Source organism: Salmo trutta, chromosome 31, assembly GCF_901001165.1.
Source record: "Salmo trutta chromosome 31, fSalTru1.1, whole genome shotgun sequence".
Lineage (NCBI taxonomy): Eukaryota > Metazoa > Chordata > Actinopteri > Salmoniformes > Salmonidae > Salmo > Salmo trutta.
Genome location: NC_042987.1, coordinates 20,179,608 through 20,201,855, shown reverse-complemented (window position 1 = coordinate 20,201,855; position 22,248 = coordinate 20,179,608). Strand labels below are relative to the sequence as shown.

The 22,248-nt window shown below is 40.7% G+C and overlaps 2 protein-coding genes and 1 long non-coding RNA gene across 3 annotated transcripts; 2 read left to right on the top strand and 1 right to left on the bottom strand.

Moving 5' to 3' along the window:
• Positions 1-3,463: 3,463 nt before the first annotated feature.
• On the top strand, positions 3,464-6,123 carry LOC115169724 (retinol dehydrogenase 10-B). Its single transcript, XM_029725628.1, has 6 exons — positions 3,464-3,912; positions 4,587-4,825; positions 5,031-5,129; positions 5,246-5,391; positions 5,522-5,653; positions 5,857-6,123. Exons 1-6 carry the CDS (start codon positions 3,633-3,635, stop codon positions 6,020-6,022), a joined length of 1,062 nt encoding a protein of 353 aa, XP_029581488.1. The 5' UTR covers positions 3,464-3,632; the 3' UTR covers positions 6,023-6,123.
• Positions 6,124-7,978: 1,855 nt separating this feature from the next.
• On the bottom strand, positions 7,979-9,071 carry LOC115169723 (uncharacterized). The gene is made up of 2 exons (XR_003870909.1): positions 8,599-9,071; positions 7,979-8,559 (listed from the first exon to the last, which is right to left on the bottom strand). It is a non-coding gene; the product is annotated as an uncharacterized LOC115169723 (long non-coding RNA).
• Positions 9,072-9,372: 301 nt separating this feature from the next.
• Positions 9,373-11,572, top strand: tmem70 (transmembrane protein 70). Its single transcript, XM_029725627.1, has 3 exons — positions 9,373-9,694; positions 10,118-10,229; positions 10,344-11,572. The coding sequence occupies exons 1-3, from the start codon at positions 9,512-9,514 to the stop codon at positions 10,787-10,789; spliced, it is 741 nt and encodes a 246-aa protein (XP_029581487.1). The 5' UTR covers positions 9,373-9,511; the 3' UTR covers positions 10,790-11,572.
• Positions 11,573-22,248: the final 10,676 nt, after the last annotated feature.

Below are 22,248 nucleotides of genomic sequence, written 5' to 3'. Positions count from 1 at the left end.
GCAATACAGTACAGCACTCAGGGAGAAAGTGTAACACTGCCCTCTAAAGACAGAGGATTTTAAGGCATTTTAATTAATCCAAGAATTCATGCATATCTCTCATTGGAATTCCTATTAATATTGAAGAAAGTAACCTCTTTATTCAATTCATTGAGCATTTTCAAGTTTTGCATGGCACATCTCAACTGTTGCAGCTTAAAAAAACTCTACTTATAAATCTGAACTGAATCAGGAGGGCCATCTGCAGACAATCTGAATACTACAGTATATTCACTATATCAATTACTGTGCTTATATTCTATTAAAAGTAGATCATGTTACCATATTATGTTTTGTTTGTTTTGTTAGTATGATTGATTCCATTTTTCTAAGATAAAATGGATCAGGACTGTAATATTTCCTGGTAAATTTATGAATTGTGTGCCTTTTCATAAATAGAAATTTATGAGAAGGCGAAAACCTACATAATTTGGCTGGTTCATAGAGATCTATAAAGAATGTATTTCTAGTAAGGAGATGTATGAGGTGGTGATATGCAAATAGCTATTGTTCTGAGTTATCAAGTTTTGTATAACTTGAAAGCTTTGTCATATCATGGCTTACATCCTCCTTTCAAAGTACCATCTGTTGTCAGTAATGTACAGTACAGTAGGCTTATGTTAGTTCATGATTGAGATGTCAGGGCAACTGGAAAAGTTACTGCACTGACACTCCTTGATATAACACCAGCTCATTCACCAAGTCATCTGTAAAACCTCAATGTTCATTTGTATTTTTGTTGTAATTATCTTACATTCTTTTGTACAGTTAGCTCTATCCTACTCATATCCTCAAATCAATACTGACAACCACAGCGTAATGTAGGTAACTCTAGGGTCAATTCCTCATCTGCCTGCTTTGTGTGATGTTCCCTCCATACCCAATTTTCTTTGGTTATTTTAAAGGTATGTGATCATAGTCATCTTAATTGTAAGTCAACATAACTTGATAGTGAATGAGTAGTAACTTATTGTTTCCAATAAGTTGATTACCATATGCAAGACAAATAAAATGTGCTCATGTGACCCTGCCTTTGTAATTGTGTGTTTACAGAGGGGTCATCAAGATTCTTATTTTACATGTCATGGACATTTTCAATAATAAGGTGAATAGACCAAACGTACACAGTATGAGAGCAGAGAACAAAAACACATTTTCTGGGGCAAATGTGCTAAATTCCCTTCTATGGAATGGCACTGTAGTAGCCCTATCTAGGAACCATCCAACCAAGTCCATCGGGGAGCTCTGAATTCAGTGATAATCAGTCAATCCCTGGCTGTTGTCAAATGAACACAAAATAATAAAAAGCATTAGCCCAGGAATATGCTTAGGGGAAGTGCTTTAGTGATCATTGAATGATAATGCAACAGCAATAGATGTACCTTACACTTGGATCTAAGGTTCAGAATTCTCTGTTTACTTCCTGCATGCAGGATTTTAGGAAGAGGCGGGGCTGATTTACACACGCTAGTCTTCTAACAATAAGGATAGGTTTAATCATTACACTTGGAAGTCAGAGGAGTGAGGTTGAAGAAAAGTGGAATATGTTTTGAGTGAGGTGGGTTTCTTAGCATTCATAGCCATGGTTGTCAACTGTACTGCAGACATGGAATGTAAGTCACAGAAAATAGAGGTTGTGGTGGAACTGCAGAGAAGTACATGGGATTACGAGGTTTTACTGTTGAAGATTTGCAGGGGGTGTTGAGTGGTAGTGTTCTGTCCTCCCAGACTGTTGGCCTGGAGTAAGCTTAGATAGGGTTAAATAGTGAAATGGGCTGGTGTTTAAAAATATATATATATTATAAATATTTTTGAGAGGGCTACTAGTTGGCAGGGTAATTGCCCTTTTTCCCAATTTTGTATTACCAGAATTTAAAGTGGGTATGCCGTGTCTGGTCTCACACTTCAGTACAGTAGATGGCAGTGTATGCACATGTCAGTTGGTTGCGATCTGCCAATAAAAACTTGAAGAAGAAGTGAGGTGATTTGTAGATGTATTTATTTATTCATTCAACCTTTATTTAACTAGGCAAGTCAGTTATTAAGAACAAATTCTTATTTACAATGACGGCCTATCAAAAGGCAAAAGGCCTGGGGGGCTGGGATTAAAAATAAAAATAAACGAAATATAAATATAGGACAAAACACACATCACGACAAGAGAGACAACACAACACTACATAAAGAGAGACCTAAGACAACAACATAGCATGGCAGCAACACATGACAATATAGCATGGTAGCAACACAACATGACAACAACATGGTAGCAACACAACATGGTAGCAGCACAAAACAAGGCACAAACATTATTGGGCACAGACAACAGCACAAAGGGCAAGAAGGTAGAGACAACTGTCAGCAAGAGTGCGCAGTGGGAGAGGATTCATAAAACCGTCTCAGGTCGCTTTTCTTTGTGTTGCCACTGTTCATGCTCTCGAAATGTTGGCGCCCGGAGAAGACATGTTTCCTAGGTGAGAATTATGATTATGAGATGGAGTTATGTTGGGATGCCACTGTGCTGCAAGCAAAGTTGGGAGAAGAGGAATATTGGGGCAGGGTCACTAAAAGGTGGATTTTTGAGGAGGAATCAAGGGGAAAAAAGAGGTCAAAGAGAATGAGGAAAGCAGAGGTTGGATTTAAGGAATATGGCAATTAAAAAGGGAGATGGGGTGTTGAAGAAGATTGGTGTCAAGTGCAAACAGAGTGAGCTGTGTTCCAGACCGAGCTCTGGAGGTGAAATGGAAGTGAATGAGCACGAGTTAAGTAAGGTGGAAGGTGTGGTAAAGCTCTGGCATCAGTGGACATGTTAAAAATCTGGTCTAGTAGGAGTGACATTTTTGGAGAAAGTGGATCCTTGGCTTTTGGCAGATTCATTTGTGGTTTCAGGGTGGGTGAGAAAGGAGTTGGGTGCAGATGAGTCAGTGAAGGTAACCTGTAATGGACTTGTGATATGTGTGTGGTTACCACAGAAATGGAACGTAAATCACAGAAAATAGATGTTGTGGTGGCAGTTGCAGAGAAGTATTTGGGTATACGAGATTTGACATCAGAAGAGTTATAGTGTGTGCTGAGTGGTGGTATCCAGTCCTCCCAGGCCGTTGGCATGGTGCAGGAGTAGATGGGGCAAAGTAGTGGAATGGGATAGAGGGTTTTTAATGAGTGTAGGGTTTGTTTGGGGTTTATTTTTATTTAAATTGTTATTTTTTATATATTTTATTATATAAATTATTATATGTATGTGTGTATATATATATATATATATATATATATATATATATATATATATATATATATATATATATATATATATATATGATTCTTATTTTCTTCTTCTTGGAGTTTAACGGCGGTTGGCATCCAAACACACACATATATATATATCCAAGAAGAAGAAAATAAGAATCATGCGCAGTGCCTTGTGCAAGTTGACCCTCGTGAACAAGCATTAGTACTCGCAACAAAGTAGCAACTAGCAATAATTAGCACAACAGCTGCACAATAGGCTATCAAAGTCAAGTTTGTTGTCTCATCTTTCCTCGAAATTGTCATGGTCAGGAAATCTTTCTGAAGGCCTATTTTTGTTGCTTACCATGAATATCTTTGTTGAATTCTGCTTGGTGTCGTGCAAAGTTCTCTGGACTTTTGTGTTGGCTGGAACGAGATGGATCGTGCGTCCAAAAGAGAAGAACGTAATGGGTCAGGTTTGTGTGATCACTGGGGCAGGAAGCGGTCTTGGAAGACACTTTGCCAAGGAGTTTGCCCGAAGAGGTGCTACGGTCATCCTTTGGGACATAAATTGGGAAAGTAACGAGGAGACAGCTGACATGGTGCGACAAATCTACAGCGACATTACCAATAGGAACCATGAAGGTTGGCAAACTGCTGCTTTATTAAATGATACTACTTTACTGTTAAAGGGGAAATCATGTGTTGCTACATCAATGTTTGGACGTAAAAATTAATATGTACCCCCCATTGAATAATATAATTTATAAATTACATGCTTCATGGGCTTAACTGTTGTGCCGATCATAATCCCAAAAGTAAATGTAAAGTAGCACTGTATAGAATCAAAACATGGTTAAAACTATAATTTTGATATCATGGATGGTCCTTGCATTCCTAGCTCAATGAATTTGAGTGATTACATTTATCCAGCCCCACCCCTCAGCTTTTTACTGAAACTGCTAAATTGCCCTTTTTAAAGGCGCAATCCAGTATTTATAGCGTTGGTCGTTTCAATGTAGACCTCTTGATCCAAAAAAAGAGAATCCTGTGATTCATATTATGTTTTACATTACAACCTAAAAACTAGGACATAATCCATTCATGTTGTTGTGTTGTCATAGGACACTTAGGTAGACCTGCACTATTTAGTTTCAAATGATATTATGGTCATATGTATCTCTATTCTAATTCCTTTAACCCTAAAGATTGAGGGATATCACAAAATAAAGTGCTGTTTGTGTTTGCAAATGTTACAGAATGCACCTTGAAATAGTGTTCCACTAAACCAGACAAGGACCATCTCCCCTGCTCTACAGGTTCAGTGGATGGTGAGGAGGGAGATGTATCTCAGATTCAGCCCAAGGTCTACACTTATCTGTGCGATGTAAGCAAGAGAGAGGAGGTGTACTTGACTGCAGATAAGGTGCAACGTGATGTGGGCAACATTGATATCCTGATCAACAATGCCGGGGTGGTCTCAGGACGTCACCTGCTGGAGTGTCCAGATGAACTCCTAGAGCGCACCATGATGGTCAACTGCCATGCTCACTTTTGGGTCAGTTGCATTGCACTCAATCTGAGCACTTAGTTTCACATGGACTAGTCCAGTGGCAATGAAGTGTATTTCCAAAGGAGATGGGATAGACCTATATGAAAATCTGCTTAGGACAAATTTTTACACCATAATATCAATTGTCACTTGCCATGCAATGTTTGTATTCTTACCGTAAGAATGCTTTTGGCATGTTTTTCAATTTCAGACTACCAAGGCTTTTGTTCCCAAGATGCTTGAGCTGAACCATGGGCACATCGTGACGGTAGCCAGCTCTCTGGGTCTGTTCACCACTGCTGGTGTTGAGGTTAGCAGTATATTCTCCACTGATAAAGCTACAGTATACCTTCCTACAGTATACGAGTCTTTTATCTGAAAACTCAGGTCAAACCATGATCTATCGCAAATTCTGTCTTTTACCAGGACTACTGTGCCAGCAAGTTTGGTGCTATAGGTTTTCATGAGTCCCTCAGCCACGAGCTGAAAGCAGCTGAGAAAGACGGGATAAAAATGACACTGGTCTGTCCTTTCTTAGTTGATACTGACATGTTCAAAGGGTGTAAAATCAGGTTGGTAAAGTGTTACATTTAACAAGTGTATTCAAATCTGAACACAATGCTAATTTATTCTTGACATCATCAAATATGAAATCATGCAAAGACACTACAAACTAATTGATGACTTCTTCTGTCCCATCAGGAAAGAGATTGCCCCACTCTTCCCTCCGTTGAAGCCAGAGCAGTGTGTGCAACAGGCAATGAGGGCTATCCTAACAGACCAGCCCATGATCTGTACACCTCGGATTATGTACATGGTTAGTTTCATGAAGACGTAAGTAGTACACAACATGAATAATTGAGATACCCAGGTTTTGTCAAACAGCTCTCTTAGGTGAACTTAATGACATCCTTGTATATTCTCTGATTTCCCCCCCTCTTGCAGGGATTGTGCCACCATTAAATGTATATCATGGGAGCCATAGCTTTATGCGCTTACTGATCATTTATTAAATTCTGTATCCCTGGCTATTTTAGTGTCTTGCCCTTTGACGCCATCGTTTGCATGTACCAGTTTCTTGGAGCAGACAAATGCATGTACCCGTTCCTGGCTCACCGGAAGGAGGCTATGAACAACAATGAATCCAAGCTGCCTTCCACCCAGCAGCTTGCCATCCAGCAGCTGCCACAAGTGAAAAAATAATGTTACATAAACCCTTTGAAACTCAGATTTACAGTGGGGGAAAAAAGTATTGGATCCCCTGCTGATTTTGTACATTTGCCCACTTACAAAGAAATGATCAGTCTATAATTTTAATGGTAGGTTTATTTGAACAGTGAGAGACAGAGTAACAACAAAAAAATCCAGAAAAACGCATGTCAAAAATGTTATAAAATGATTTGCATTTTAATGAGGGAAATGAGTATTTTACCCCCTCTGCAAAACATGACTTAGTACTTGGTGGCAAAACCCTTGTTGGCAATCACAGAGGTCAGATGTTTCTTGTAGTTGGCCACCAGGTTTGCAAACATCTCAGGGGGGATTTTGTCCCACTCCTCTTTGCAGATCTTCTCCAAGTCATTAAGGTTTCGAGGCTGACGTTTGGCAACTCAAACCTTCAGCTCCCTCCACAGATTTTCTATTGGATTAAGGTCTGGAGACTGGCTAGGCCACTCCAGGACCTTAATGTGCTTCTTCTTGAGCCACTCCTTTGTTGCCTTGGCTGTGTGTTTTGGGTCATTGTCATGCTGGAATACCCATTCACGACCCATTTTCAATGCCCTGGCTGAGGGAAGGAGGTTCTCACCCAAGATTTGACAGTACATGGCCCCGTCAAATGATGCGGTGAAGTTGTCCTGTCCCCTTAGCAGAATAACACCCCCAAAGCATAATGTTTCCACCTCCATGTTTGACGGTGGAGATGGTGTTCTTGGGGTCATAGGCAGCATTCCTCCTCCTCCAAACACGGCGAGTTGAGTTGATGCCAAAGAGCTCCATTTTGGTCTCATCTGACCACAACACTTTCACCAGTTGTCCTCTGAATCATTCAGATGTTCATTGGCAAACTTCAGACGGGCATGTGTATGTATTCTTGAGCAGGGGGACCTTGCGGGCGCTGCAGGATTTCAGTCCTTCACGACGTAGTGTGTTACATTTAAAAAAAATTTAGAGCTCCCTGTGGCTCAGTTGGTAGAGCATGGTGTTTGCAACGCCAGGGTTGTGGGTTCGATTCCCACGGGGGGCCAGTACGGGGAAAAAAAAAAAAAAAATGTATGAAATGAATTGAAATGCATGCATTCACTACTGTAAGTCGCTCTGGATAAGAGCGTCTGCTAAATGACTAAAATGTAAAATGTAGTGTGTTACCAATTGTTTTCTTGGTGACTATGGTCCCAGCTGCCTTGAGATCATTGACAAGATCCTCCCGTGTAGTTCTGGGCTGATTCCTCACCGTTCTCATGATCATTGCAACCCCACGAGGTGAGATCTTGCATGGAGCCCCAGGCTGAGGGATATTGACAGTTCTTTTGTGTTTCTTCCATTTGCGAATAATCGCACCAACTGTTGTCACCTTCTCACCAAGCTGCTTGGCGATGGTCTTGTAGCACATTCCAGCCTTGTGTAGGTCTACAATCTTGTCCCTGACATCCTTGGAGAGCTCTTTGGTCTTGGCCATGGTGGAGAGTTTGGAATCTGATTGATTGATTGCTTCTGTGGACAGGTGTCTTTTTTACAGGTAACAAGCTACGGTTAGGAGCACTCCCTTTAAGAGTGTGCTCCTAATCTCAGCTTGTTACCTGTATAAAAGACATCTGGGAGCCAGAAATCTTTCTGCTTGAGAGGAGGTCAAATACTTATTTCCCACATTAAAATGCAAATCAATTTATAACATTTTTGACATGTGTTTTTCTCGATATTTTTGTTGTTATTCTGTCTCTCACTGTTCAAATAAACCTACCATTAAAATGATAGACTGATCCTTTCTTTATCAGTGGGCAAATGTACAAAATCAGCAGGGGATCAAATACTTTTTTCCCTCACTGTATCAGATGGAGAGGTTTACCACATTGTTCCTCTGGAACAAACTACATATGCTGTGTACTTTATTGAGGGTTCACATTGGTTCTTTTGGTTTCTTGAGACCAGTTTTTGTATTTGTTTTAAACATACTCATTGACAGTAAATGTGTAAATGTCATTGTTTTGTAGACACTCACTGTGTATCCCTATCCCGCGCTTTGTTCCATGGTGGCTGGCTTGATCATTCCTCATGCAGTGCCTTATTCTGGTTGCCTTTGAGTCATTAAATCGTTTTTTTGTATTTTGCATTGTATAAATGAGTTTTGTGTAGAATGTCTTAATTTAGAAACCAAATCTTTCGGAAAGAGTCCTTTCACTCGGAAGTGCCACATGTTTTTGAATGTTGACACTTCCTAGAATGCTGCCTCTGTGTGCATAACTTGTGTGTTCATTTCTGGGGATCCTTCCAGGCTATGACATAGCTGAAAGCAATTTATCTGTTTGGGACACGAAAGAGAAGCAATTAACAGTGAGATACTCATCTGCAGACAGGTGCAGTATGTGACCACACTGTCGCTAACCTAAACAGAATAACTATTTCTATTATTACCTTTTCAAGACTTCATCAGTCCTTGACATAAAACTATAGACAAAGACTAATCTACCGTGGCAGTCATTCACCTATTTTACAGAGACTAATCTACCGTGGCAGTCATTCACCTATTTTACAGAGACTAATCTACCGTGGCAGTCATTCACCTATTTTTCAAGTCTTTTTATTTTTTCAGAACTGGAGATAAGTCCCTGTATTTGTTATTGTATTATGTCCTAACTGTACATGCAAAGTATCATGTGTAACTGCTTCTGTACTTGGAACTCCAGTGAGATGAACCACTGCAGTTTTCTCACATGCTCATTTGATTGTCCTAATTAGTCAACAAAAACAACTTTGACTGAGGTTGTATTCATCAGAAAAAGCTTAAGGACATTTCGCAGCTCTGATTAGCAGTAGGGAGATTAAGTAACTGGGAACCAATTTTATAAGTGAGCTGTGCTATTGAATCAGATACCTTTTCAATATTAAACAATATAGTAAATCAAATATTGCAACTTATAAATAGCCTGCATAGTTGATGCTGAAGATTGAGGATCAATTATCAAATTTTATTTTTAACATTTGTGAACTTGTACATATACAGTGGGGAGAACAAGTATTTGATACACTGCCGATTTTGCAGGTTTTCCTACTTACAAAGCATGTAGAGGTCTGTAATTTTTTATCATAGGTACACTTCAACTGTGAGAGATGGAATCTAAAACAAAAATCCAGAAAATCACATTGTATGATTTGTAAGTAATTAATTTGCATGTTATTGCATCTCCATTTTAAAGTAGTCAATTTTCCTATTCTCACGATCGCCTGATCTCTTCTCATGACCCGGTTGGACATGAGGGTCACCAGGAGGGATTAGCCAATGAAGTTGGAAGTCCCACCCAGTTGACTATATTAAAATGGTGCTGCCTTCTGGCCACTAGGGGTCTCTATGGTCCCGTGTCCGGAAAGCCTTTCCCACAGAATAAGAAAGTGGGTTGGGTTAGTAGGCTGCTGTTGTGTATGCTAGTTTCAGTTAGCAAAAAGCTAGCCAAGGCGGCTTAACTTTATTATTTTAGAATGTTTCAGCTTCACTTTGCACGTGAATTACGTACTGGTATTTCGCAAACGTTTCGTATCCAATTTTCTGCCCTCCGATATGGGAGGCCTGCTTCTCACGCGTGCAGAAGGCTGCCATTGAAGACCCAAGAGCAATTGTATCACACTGTCAAAAGGTCGTTTCTCAATGATGCGTCTAACAAGGTATTTGCCTCTATTCCTTTCTCTTTCAAATGTATCAGCTACTTCCATTCAATGAATATATGTCCTATTAGCCAATTTTTCCATGTGAAATTATGTCATGTTCGCTAGCTAACTAGCTGGTTATTGGCTCTGCGTTCGATAATTTATCAATTACAACATTATGTCTGACTTCGTGCTCTGCAGGTTAGCCTGGTTGTACAGGCCAGTGTGTTAACTTTTTAAAATGCATTAGGTATTCAATTAATATCTACAACTCCTATGCATGATTGAATGATGCAATATTATAATCATTTCTTCAAGACGTCATTCTAAAAGGTCATTCTTGAATGGAGGTTATTTTAAATGGATACATTATTTGTTATAAATTGTAGCAGACATTGAATGGAAATAAATAGTTTCACATTTGTGTCCATCTCTGCCCAGGTACAGTTAGCCTCTATACAGAGGATGGTCCGCAACTTGTCTACATCCTCTACCTGCCACTCTGAAGAGGGGAAGCTGATCTATTCAGGGACCCTCGGCAACGCTGTTCGAGGTATTACTTTATCATCTCATTATTACCATCATCAACATCGGTGATATCACTGCATAACTAAACAAAAATTGCACCTTTGTTAATAATGCTGTATTTTCTGTCTGTTTGTTGCAGGTGTGAAGATGTTCTCCTACACCAGTAGCGGGGCCAGCCTATGCGTGATGCCATACATCCTTCTGAAGACGGGCATCGGTGTTCAGAGTCTGGTGCTGAAAGGTGCCTTCTGCGGTGTCATCGGTTTCTTTACATTCCTGACTCCCATCCTCCTCCACATCATCACCAAAGGCTATGTGGTTCGCCTGTACCACAACCAGGACACTGACACGTACACAGCTGTCACCTACAACGTCCTCCTGATGGAGAAAAAGACTGTGTTCCGTCAGAGTGAGGTCAAGATACCGGGTGTCAGCAAAATGTTCACCACGTTCTATGCCGACAAGAAGTCGATGCTTGTGAACCCGATACTGTTCCCACTTCCTCATGACTATAACCACCTCATGGGTTACGATAAGCCCTTTTCTTTTGATACGGAAGACTTGGATGATCCAAATAAAAGTTAAGCGATTTCTACAGATAATGCCAATGGCAGTCTAAACTGGTGTGTGTACGACTAACTGAAAGTGTAGTCACAATAGCATATTAAAGAGAACCATTGAAATGTTGGTGTCTAGGAAAAGGTCATGTAGAGGAGTATTATGGTAAAAAAAAGTTTGGAACGAAGCTAATGGATTGTGTCATTGCTGGAGAAGTACATTTCACCTGACATGACTGGTTTGAGTTTTTTGGGGGTTTTTTTTCTGCTTCAAACAATGCCTCTTCAGAAAAACACTGCCAGTATTCTGTTGGAAAAATGACAAGTTCCTACTTATGTTTTGGGCACTGTCTAGCAGTTTGTATATTGCATGAAAACAGGAGACCGGCAGTCAGTCAAACCATTGAGTATCTTTCGATTTCAGTTGCAATAATTACCATGATTACCAAGTGATTTGGCTGCTTATGGACAGAGATTGCTTTGCTTTTCAGAAAGTATCAAAGCCTGGTATCATTGGCATGGTAGGACAGCACTTTCCATGTACTTGTCTAGTGTGACCAAATAGAGAAGAATGTACCGGTACAACTTTTTATAACATTTAGATAAATCTAGTAAGGTAATACCAGAACTACTAGGTGTCTGGAAATTGTTTGCTATATTTAATCTGACACACTTTTACCAGGGGCAATGTATACATTTTCTGACAATGTCACCCTGCAACAATGGAATGACAGTATTTGCAGTTACCTACTCAGTGATTTCATGTGAGAATTTAAGTTGATTTATTTTTCAATAAACATTGTAAACACTTTCTAGTCTTGTTGCATTCTTGACAGTTCAAACAGCCTTGGACCTAACCCATAGCTAACACACTATCCTTTATTTAAACTTCCAGTTGAGCTGGTTGGTTTCCGGGTATGTGTCTGGTATAAGAATTGGGAGTACGTTGAATTTTCCGAGACAGATTACTTTTGCCGGAATCTGAAAATATGTAACATTCTCAAAGGAGGTATGTATCAGAAAACTAAGATTAATATCGATCATCTAGTCCAGCTTTTAGAAATGGTATGCTGTTTAGTTTAACTTCTGGTGGTTGTGTGTGAGTGACGGACACTCTATACCTCTTTGCAGAATCCCTAAAAAAACAATACCAATATTTAAAATGTTAGCGGCCTCTTAAACATTCTAGTACAGTTAAATAGTTAACACACACACAGATGGACGCAGCTGTCTAAGGCACTGCATCTCAGTGCAAGAGGCATCACTACAGCCCCTGAATCGAATCCAGGATGTATCACATCCGGCTGTGATTGGGAGTCTCATAGGGAGGCGCACAATTGGCCCAGCGACATCCGGGTTTGGACAGAGTAGGCCGCCATTGTAAATAAGAATTTGTTCTTAACTGAGTTGCCTAGTTAAATAAAGGTTACACACACACATGCCACACTGACCAAAAAGTTATTTTGTCATTTCCGTATGTCCCCATTACCAGTAAAGCATAATCAAAACCTATTTCTTTCACTTGCTGTTCTGTTTCGTTGTTCAGTCGTTTCATTCTCAACCAGGATTTCATCATACATGTAAAGCAGTGAAGTTTCAGCTCTGTCTGTCCGTGGCCTCTCTTCCTCGGTGCGCACTGTCACTGTGTCTGTTTCCATCTTGTCCAGCTGTGTATGTAACATTTCATGTAAACCCTGTTTCTTGTCTGCATCGAAGTAGCGGTCCTTGTACATGGCATCGAGCATGGTGGTGACCCAGTAAAGAGAGAATGCCACCGACTTGCTTGTTCACAGCCTGTGTCGGCAGTTTTGTGGAGCAGGCGTTTCAATGCCATGACAGAGGGGTATCACGTCTGCTGCAGGAGCAGTTGATGAGCTTATTTCTCCAGTCAGTTGTTCGAATGGAGCTAGCTAGTGTGTTCAAGTTTCAAACATGTTCTCAAATGCCATTGAAATGGCAGCAGCGGTATGACAACCAACATATTCATGAACATACAATACGACTTTCCTCAGTACGAAATCCTCGACGACCCACTGCTGTCAGACTCAGCATGCTCATGGGGCTGATATCGCTGGTCCAAATGTCAGTCGTGAAGCTAATAGCAGTGACGCTATTACTGTGTAACTCCGGTAGGGCAACATCTGAAAAATAGCGCACTTGGTAGTGTGTACCAGTGCTCGATCAGTCGTGAAAGCCAACATCACCCACGACAGAGAACGGTTGATTGTCAAGGGCAATGAATTCCATTATCTTGGCTTTAATGGATTTCACCTTTGAGTTGTCTCGCTGAAATGTTCTTACTCTTTCAAATGACTGCTTGACTTGTTGACTGCTTGATCCACATAGCAGACATTGTGGGCTAGGCTAGGAATGCTGTGTTACACGTGTAGTGCAAAATTTTACGCGGCGTCATTAGGTATGCACGTCAGCTTTGATATCAATTCCAGTCAAATCAAAGTTTATTTGACACGTGCGCTGAATACAACAGGTGTAGACAGATTTAAGTAAATGCTTACTTACAGGCTTTAACCAATAGAGCAATTTTTAAGTAAAAAATAGGTATTAGGTGAACAATAGATAAGTAAGGAAATATAAAACAACAGTAAAAAGACAGTGAATAATAACAGTAGCGAGGCTATATACAGGCATCGGTTAGTCGGGCTAATTGAGGTAGTATGTACATGTAGGTATGGTTAAAGTGACTATGCATATATGGTAAACAGAAAGTAGCAGCAGGGTAAAGAGGGGTTGGGGGGGACACAATGCAAATAGTCCGGGTAGTCATTTGATTACTTGTTCAGGAGTCTTATGGCTTGGGGGTAAAAGCTGTTGAGAAGTCTTTTGCTCCGGTACCGCTTGCCATGCGGTAGTAGAGAGAACAGTCTATGACTGGGGTGGGTGGGGTCTTTTACAATGTTTAGGGCTTTCCTCTGACACTGTCTGGTGTAGAGGTCCTGGATGGCAGGCAGCTTAGCCCCAGTGATGTACTGGGCCGTACGCACTACCCTCTGTAGTGCCTTGCGTTCGGAGGCTGAGCAGTTGCTGTACAAGGCAGTGATGCAACCAGTCAGGATGCTCTCGATGTTGCAGCTGTAGAACCTGAGGATCTGAGGACCCATGCCAAATCTTTTTAGTTTCCTGAGGGGGAATAGGCTTTGTCGTGCCCTCTTTACGATTGTCTTGGTGTGTTTGGACCATTCTAGTTAGTTGGTAATGTGGACACCAAGGAACATGAAGCTCTCAACCTGCTCCACTACAGCCCCGACGATGAGAATGGGAGCGTGCTCGGTCCTCCTTTTCCTGTAGTCCACAATCATCTCCTTAGTCTTGGTTACGTTGACGGATAGGTTGTTATTCTGGCACCACCCGGCCAGGTCTCTGACCTCCTCCCTATAGGCTGTCTCGTCGTTGTCGGTGATCAGGCCTACCACTGTTGTGTCGTCTGCAAACTTAATGATGGTGTTGGCCACGCAGTCGTGGGTGAACAGGGAGTACAGGAGGGGACTGAGAACGCACCCCTAAGGGGCTCCAGAATTGAGGATCAGCGTGGCGGATGTGTTGCTACCTAACCTCACCACCTGGGGGCGGCCCATCAGGAAGTCCAGGATCCAGTTGCAGAGGGAGGTGTTAAGTCCCAGGATCCTTAGCTTAGTATTGAGCTTTGAGGGCACTATGGTGTTGAACGCTGAGCTTTAGTCAATGAATAGCATTCTCACGTAGGTGTTCCTTTTGTCCAGGTGGGAAAGGGCTGTGTGGAGTGCAATAGAGATTGCATCATCTGTCGATCTGTTTGGGTGGTTTACAAATTGGGGTGGGTCTAGGGTTTCTGGGATAATGGTGTTGATGTGAGCCGTTACCAGCCTTTCAAAACAATTCCTGGCTACAGCTGTGAGTGCTACGGGTCTGTAGTCATTTAGGCAAGTTGCCTTAGTGTTCTTGGTCACAGGGACTATGGTGGTCTGCTTGAAACATGTTGAAAATGTCAGTGAAGATACCTGCCAGTTGGTCAGCACATGCCCGGAGCACACGTCCTGGTAATCCGTCTGGCCCTGCGGCTTTGTGAATGTTGACCTGTTTAAAGGCCTTACTCACGTCTGCTACGGAGAGCGTGATCACACAGTCGTCCGGAACAGCTGATGCTCTCATGCATGCCTCAGTGTTGCTTGCCTCGAAGCGAGCATAGAAGGGATTTAGCTCGTCTGGTAGGCTTGTGTCACTGGGCAGCTTGCGGCTGTGCTTCCCTTTGTAGTCTGTAATAGTTTGCAAGCCCTGCCACATAAGACGAGCGTCGGAGCCGGTGTAGTATGATTCAGTCTTAGCCCTGTATTGGCGCTTTGCCTGTTTGATGGTTTGTCGGAGGGCATAGCAGGATTTCTTATAAGCTTCTGGGTTAGAGTCCCGCACCTTGAAAGCGGCAGCTCTACCCTTTAGCTCAGTGCGAATGTTGCCTGTAATCCATGGCTTCTGGTTGGCGTATGTACGTACAGTCACTGTGGGGACGTCCTCGATGCACTTATTGATAAAGCCAGTGACTGATGTGGTGTACTCCTCAATGCCATCGAAAGAATCCTGGAGCATGTTCCAGTTTGTGACAGCAAAACAGTCCTGTAGTTTAGCATCTGCTTCATCTGACCACTTTTTATAGACAGAGTCACTGGTGCTTCCTGATTTAATTTTTGCTTGTAAGCAGGAATCAGGAGGATAGAATTGTGGTCAGATTTACCAAATGGAGGGTGAGGGAGAGCTTTGTACGCCTCTCTGTGTTGAGTACAGGTGATCCAGATTTTTTTCCCTCTGGTTGCACATTTAACATGCTGATAGAAATTAGGTAAAACTGATTTAAGTTTCCCTACTTTGAAGTCCCCGGCCACTAGGAGCGCCACCTCTGGGTGAGCGGTTTCCTGTTTGCTTATTTCCTTATACAGCTGAGCGCGGTCTTAGTGCCAGCATCCGTCTGTGGTGGTAAATAAACAGCCACGAAAGTATAGATGAAAACTCTCTTGGCAAATAGTGGGGTCTACAGTTTATCAGGCAAGCAAAATCTAGAGACTTCCTTAGATTTCGTGCACCTGCTGTTGTTTACAAATATGCACTGACCGCCCCCCCTCGTCTTACCGGAGTGTGCTCTTCTATCTAGCCGGTGCAGCATATACCCTGCTAGCTGAATATCTATGTCATCATTCAGCCACGATTCCCTGAAACATAAGATGTTACAGTTTTTGATGTCCCGTTGGTAGGATATTCGTTGGCACCCCGCTCTGTGTCCTCTGTACCTGTCTCTTTCTCTTGCCAATAACAGGGATGTCGGCCTTGTCGGGTGTTCGTAGTCAATCCTGTGCTTCCTGCTTGTTGAAGAAAAAAATCTTAGTCTAATCCAAGGTGAGTGATCGCTGTCGCGATATCCAGAAGCTATTTTTTGCCGTAAGATATGGTGGCAGAAACATTATTTACAAAATAAGTTACGGTTTTGCACATCACCGTTAAACTAGACATAGGGTCGATGTCGATGTTGCCATTTTTAGCTAATATTGTCCGATTCCGATATATTCACCGATATATCGTGCATCCCTACCGTTGACCTTTAACAAGGGTCCCAGGACCAGTGGAAGCAAAATAGCCCCATAACATTAAAGACCCATCACCATATTTTACAGTAGGTATTGGGTTATTTTCTGCATATGCATCTTTCTTTCGACGCAAAACCCACAACTGTGTTTCAAGTCATCTGATGATAGCACTGGTTTTAATCCAAGTGCGAATGCAATTTAGCACACTACAGGTGTTTACATTTGTTGGATGACATGAAAATAGAGCTCTTTGGCCATGCATACCAGTGGTGGGTTTTGTCTCAAAACATAGATGCATATGCAGAAAATAACCCCATAAAATATCATAATTAAATAAAAATGTGCATACAATATAGCTCAGTATTTGTGTTATTTATTTTATACAGTATTTTTTTTCTCATCTTTGTCAAGGGTGCCAATCATTTTTGACCTGATTGTACATATTTTCTCAGACATAAATAGCTTTGCCTCTATGGTTAGTCTCCCTCCCACGGTACACCTCCCTGTGAAGGGTTTTGAGACATGTTATTAATAAGAATCTGAGTTAATGTGTTGTCCCATTATCATGCCTCATTACAGGGGAATTATGAGGTCTTCTTCAATCTGTGGAATTTAGACAACACCCAATCTGTGACATCACAAACATCACAGCTGAAGTGAAGGGGGGGGGGGCATGTTAGTGGACATTCTCATCATTTTGTTAGAGTAGTGTAAAATAGGTATAGTTAAGTTTGCATCCAGCTAAGCTTTTTAAATACTACTTCATTACAATGTATGCTATTCCTGATCAGACATAACTAAGACAAAGTAACTCAAGTTTTCAAAGTTTCTAATTTGGCAAATCTAACCAAACATGCCAACAAACGTCATATACTTGTGTCAGGATATTGAGTCACTAATGTTTGAGATGACTAAATCCACTAGGGTGCACTGTAAGTCCAGTAAAAGGAGTGAAAAGAGAAACAAGCCAGCGTGGTATCCCATAGTCATGAAACAAATAATAAATAATCTTATGGGACTATGTAGCTATGGAATTAGTCATTCAGGAAATGTCATCTTGTTAATAAAAAAATGGCCTTTTACTGTTTGGACAAATCGTGGACATACAGTGCCTTCAGAAAGTATTCACACACCTTTTTTTCTCACCCATCTACACACAATACCCCATAATGACAAAGTGAAAACATGTTTTTAGAAATTTTAGCAAATTTATTGAAAATGAAATACAGAAATGTCTAATTTACATAAGTATTCTCGACCCTGAGTCAATACATTTTAGAATCACCTTTGGCAGCGATTACGGCTGTGAGTCTTTTTGGGTAAGTCTCTAAGCTTTGCACACCTGAATTGTACGACATTTGCACATTTTTTATTTTTTTATTCTTCGAGCTCTGTCAAGTTGGCTGTTGATTTGCTAAACAGACATTTTCAAGTCTTGCCAGAGATTTTCAAACCGATTTAAGTCAGAATTGTAACTAAGCCACTCAGGAACATTCAATGTTGTCTTAGTAAGCAACTCCAGTATATAGTTGGCCTTGTGTTTTAGGTTATTGTCATGCTGAAATGTGAATTAATCTCCCAGTGTCTGGTGGAAAGCAGACTGAACCAGGTTTCCCTCTAGGATTCTGCCTGTGCTTTGCTCCATTCCATTTATTTTTTATCCTGAAAAACTCCCCAGTCCTTAAAGATTAAAAGCATACCCATAACATGATGCAGCCACCACTATGCTTGAACATATGGAGTGTGGTGTCCAGTAATGTGTTGTATTAGATTTGCCCCAAACATAACACTTTATAAAAAGTGAATTGCTTTGCCACATTTTTTGCAGTATTACTTTACTGCCTTGTTGTAAACAGGATGCATGTTTTGGAATATTTGTATTCTGTACAGGTGTCCTTCTTTTCACTCTGTCAATTAGGTTAGTATTGTGGAGTAACTACTAGGTTGTTGATTCATACTCAGTTTTCTCCTATCACAGCCATTCAACTCTGTAACTGTTTGAAAGTCACCATTGGCCTCATGTTGAAATCCCTGAGCGGTTTCCTTCCTCTCCGAAAACTGAGTTAGGAAGGACACCTGTATCTTTGTAGTGCTGGGTGTATTGATTCACCATCCAAAGTGTAATTTATAACTTCACCATGCTTAAAGTAATACTCTATGTCTGCTTTTTTTTTATTTTCACCCATCTACCAATAGGTGCCCTTCTTTGGAAAACCTCCCTGGTCTTTGTGGTTGAATCTGTGTTTGAAATTCACTGCTCGACTGAGGGACCTTACAGATAATTGTATGTGTGGGGTACAGAGATGAGGTAGCCATTAAAAAAACATGTGGAAAAAGTCAAGGGATGTGAATACTTTCTGAAGGCACTGTATTTTCAGCCTGTGAGGATCAGCCAGAAAGGAAAGCCCTGAGACACTACCTCCTCCCAAACTCCCCACCCAAGCCCGCCAGCCGACCATTTTGGTCCTCCGCTGTGACTCATGGGGATGGACATTATCAGCTGCTGAGTGTTGTCATTCATTGAGGAACTGACCTGATACAGATCTGATTTCTGTATGCGCTGCTCTAACCAAACATGAAAGGATGGAACAATATTCAGATATAAAAAACTCCAGGACACACTATTGTCTGTGACCTTTTTGATGTAACATATCTCTGCTCTTGTCGTATGACATGATTTGAATTAAGCAGTAGCTGCAGCTCCTTCCTCTTGTTAGGAACAATGATAATGATATTCAGCCTGTGTTGTCTTAATTGCAATGCTAGAGACCTTGCCTGCCAGGTGAAACCATATGTAACTGAATGACATACTTGGTTGTGGCAATCCAACAAGGTGGTCTATATATGTGGGCCTTGGCTGTGAGGAACTTGACAGTCTAGCTGGGTTTGAAGTGGCAGCAAACAGCCCGCAGGCAGCCGTTGGGTGGGTGCAATGTTGCGCTGCTGACGGGGAAGAGCAGGTGCCACTGGGCGGACGGGACGACCTCAGAGCGCTGACCCCTTCAATTTAGCTCTATTACACCTGTAATACATATATTACAGGTGTAACGGCTGCCCTTTTGATCAGGGCATAGTAGATGCAACTTTTTCCGAGCACCTTCAACTAATGAATACATGTGAAATGTGTGTGTTGATATTCATTTATTTACTTTTAATATGATTTTAAGGTATATATTAACTTGAAAGATGAGTGTGTGTATAGTTGGAGATGATTGGGATTTGACACTGTCTCCCATTCACATGCCAGCAATACACCTGTAACCAACGCTGTTTATCCTTGTCTATTCCCACAAAAATATATCTGAAATTGCGCACGGACTATACGTTTACGACTATACATTACGAGACCCCATTCGAGACCAAATGTCCGATGAGCGCAGTACTATAGAGTAGATTCATTAAGAGATTGTTGGTTGGAAGTGCATTTGGGAAAAATACAACACCTGCATAGGATTTATTGTCTGAAACGGTCTCCTTCCAACAAAGTGTAAGTGCAATATGCAATTCTGTTTCTGGCACAAGTTAATTGATGCAATGCCAGAATCAGCTAGAATCCTACTTGTTTTTTCCAGTTTCCACATTCTAACGTGTTCCTTGTGGTTAGTGTATGCACAAATGTATTTTTAATAATACTCCTGTTGTGATATCAGTATGGTCTACCAGTCCAGGCTTATGCTTGGAGTAATGGCGTAATAACTGTTGAGAAAATTGGAGACATAATTGAAATAAATGTGAAAATAGAATACTATTCTTAAGTGGGAAACGTTGTAGTGTTTCAAAGCTTATGGACTCTCGGTAGGCTCTCTCCCCTAGAGGAACAGTATGAGTTTCCGTGGCTGCAATACATTCATTATTTGGGGCCATTTCCTCTGAACCACTGTCCCTTACAGAGGTTGTCTGGAAACACAAATAGAATGGAACAAAAACAGTTTGTCAGTGACGTTCCTTCCATTCACTCATACACACTGCGATGTGAGCAGAGTACATACAGAAAGAAATCCACAACCTCTTCTAGGGCTTTCAAATGTGACACTCTACCAGCAGCAGCTGTTGTACACTATTTTAGTCTCAGGATAACTGCAGAAATCCCTCAGACAAGGGCCAATTTTCACACTCAGGGAGGTTAGACTGCTCTTAATTTAAATAGTATGCCTGCTGCTATGGCAAATCAATTTAAGCAAAGGGGAATTACCCATTTCCTCTGACCACCAGTGTTAATAACAAGTTTAATCATTTGAAGTATTACATCAGTATGCTTGAGTGAAAACAAGAGACAATTCAAAGTGTTATGTCAGGGTGTTGGAGTGAGAAATATAAAACATACAATGTCAACAACTGACTGGAATATCATTGTCGTTTGAATATTAACACCTGTAGATCTATGGTCAAATCTGATGTGTCTCTTTTCAGTTAACCTCCTTACCTTCACTGATCCGACTTCTGATAAAGGACAGAAAAAACCTGGCCCCCACTCACACAAGATCACACACAAAATTGGACAGAGACAACTGCCCCAAAATCCATTAAAGTCATTGTGGTCAGAAGATCATAAATATCAAAACAAGTTGTCCAATATAGCTTAATATTGTTTATTTTGTATTCAGTTATATTCTTTGTAAGCCTGGCAGCAGTTCATAAATATTGAATTGATATTATAAATCACTAATTAAAAATATCTATCAAATTGTAAGTTACATTTTCCAAAAGTTTACAGGCTAGTTTTCCAAAATATAGTTTAGAACATTTTAGAAAAATACAATCATACATAAATAGACTGTTACTTTGCCTTTAAACAGTAATAACAGCTCAGAATTTTGGGCAAAAAAATGTATGTAGCATCAGGTACAATTAGTAGAAAATAGCCTTATACATAGCTGTGTGCAAATACAGTTTAGACCAGAAAAATAAATGATTGATCATTCATCGTGGTTCTTTCAACTTTGAACTTTGCCTGTGCTCATTAAAGGGGAACTCCACCCACTTTTCAAGCTCATTTTCATTATCTCCAGCACAATACCAGTGTCTACAGATGTGAAAACGGCACATTTCTATATTTTGTAGAAAAAAATATGAAGTAAAAAGTTCCACCTGATGACATCAAAAGTTAAGACATTTTAAAAACAGTGATTTTCAAACGCTATGAGATTTGTGTTGACGTTGGGAGCAAGAAAATACCCTCCCTCTGGCTACAAACTTGTTGCAAGTTTTGAAAATCACAGTATTTCTTACTTTTAGTCCTACCCTGTGATGTCACAGAGAAGCATTTTCTTTTTAGGTATTTCCTCTTTTTAACCACGGATCATAGAAACACACCGTTTTCATATATGTAGACACTGCCCACTGGGCACACAGTGGTTGAATCAATGTTGTTTCCATGTCATTTCAATGAAATTACGTTGAACCAAAGTGGAAAAGACGTTGACTTGACATCTGTGCCCAGTGGGTGGTATGGTGCAAGAGATCATGAATATGAGGTGGAAAAGTGGCGGAATTGCCCTTTAACTCTGTGCTCTAAATGTTCTTTATTACTTTACATTCAGAAAAGTAGTAATAAACATATCTGGAGCCATTTCCCCTTCTGATGCTTTCTTCTTCCAATCTCACATACTCTCTGTGGCAGTCTGTCTGACCAAACCTCTGTAAAACATCTCAATGTTACTGCCCTGAAATCCAACTGATGCATCCTTCACATCCTCCTCATACCATACTCTCAGCATTGTTGCAATGGAAATGTTACCATAACCAGTGAAAATGCATCTCCTACACCTATCAAACAGTTTACCAAAATGTACAGTTTTATAAATATAATACATTTCATTCTATTTTAACTGAGCAAACAGAACATATCTATTATTCAAAAAATAAAACCGAATATGCATGCTTAGCTAACTAGTCACAACAAAAATAAAATAATATATTG

Excerpts from the sequence above, each read along its gene's own strand:
- LOC115169724 (XM_029725628.1), top strand. The coding sequence starts at position 3,633 with ATGAATATCTTTGTTGAATTCTGCTTGGTGTCGTGCAAAGTTCTCTGG. Across the intron at positions 5,392-5,521 it reads TTCAAAGGGTGTAAAATCAG|GAAAGAGATTGCCCCACTCT; the intron begins GTTGGTAAAGTG and ends CTGTCCCATCAG. Across the intron at positions 5,654-5,856 it reads ATGGTTAGTTTCATGAAGAC|TGTCTTGCCCTTTGACGCCA; the intron begins GTAAGTAGTACA and ends TGGCTATTTTAG.
- tmem70 (XM_029725627.1), top strand. The coding sequence starts at position 9,512 with ATGTTTCAGCTTCACTTTGCACGTGAATTACGTACTGGTATTTCGCAA. Across the intron at positions 9,695-10,117 it reads TCAATGATGCGTCTAACAAG|GTACAGTTAGCCTCTATACA; the intron begins GTATTTGCCTCT and ends ATCTCTGCCCAG. Across the intron at positions 10,230-10,343 it reads CCTCGGCAACGCTGTTCGAG|GTGTGAAGATGTTCTCCTAC; the intron begins GTATTACTTTAT and ends TGTTTGTTGCAG.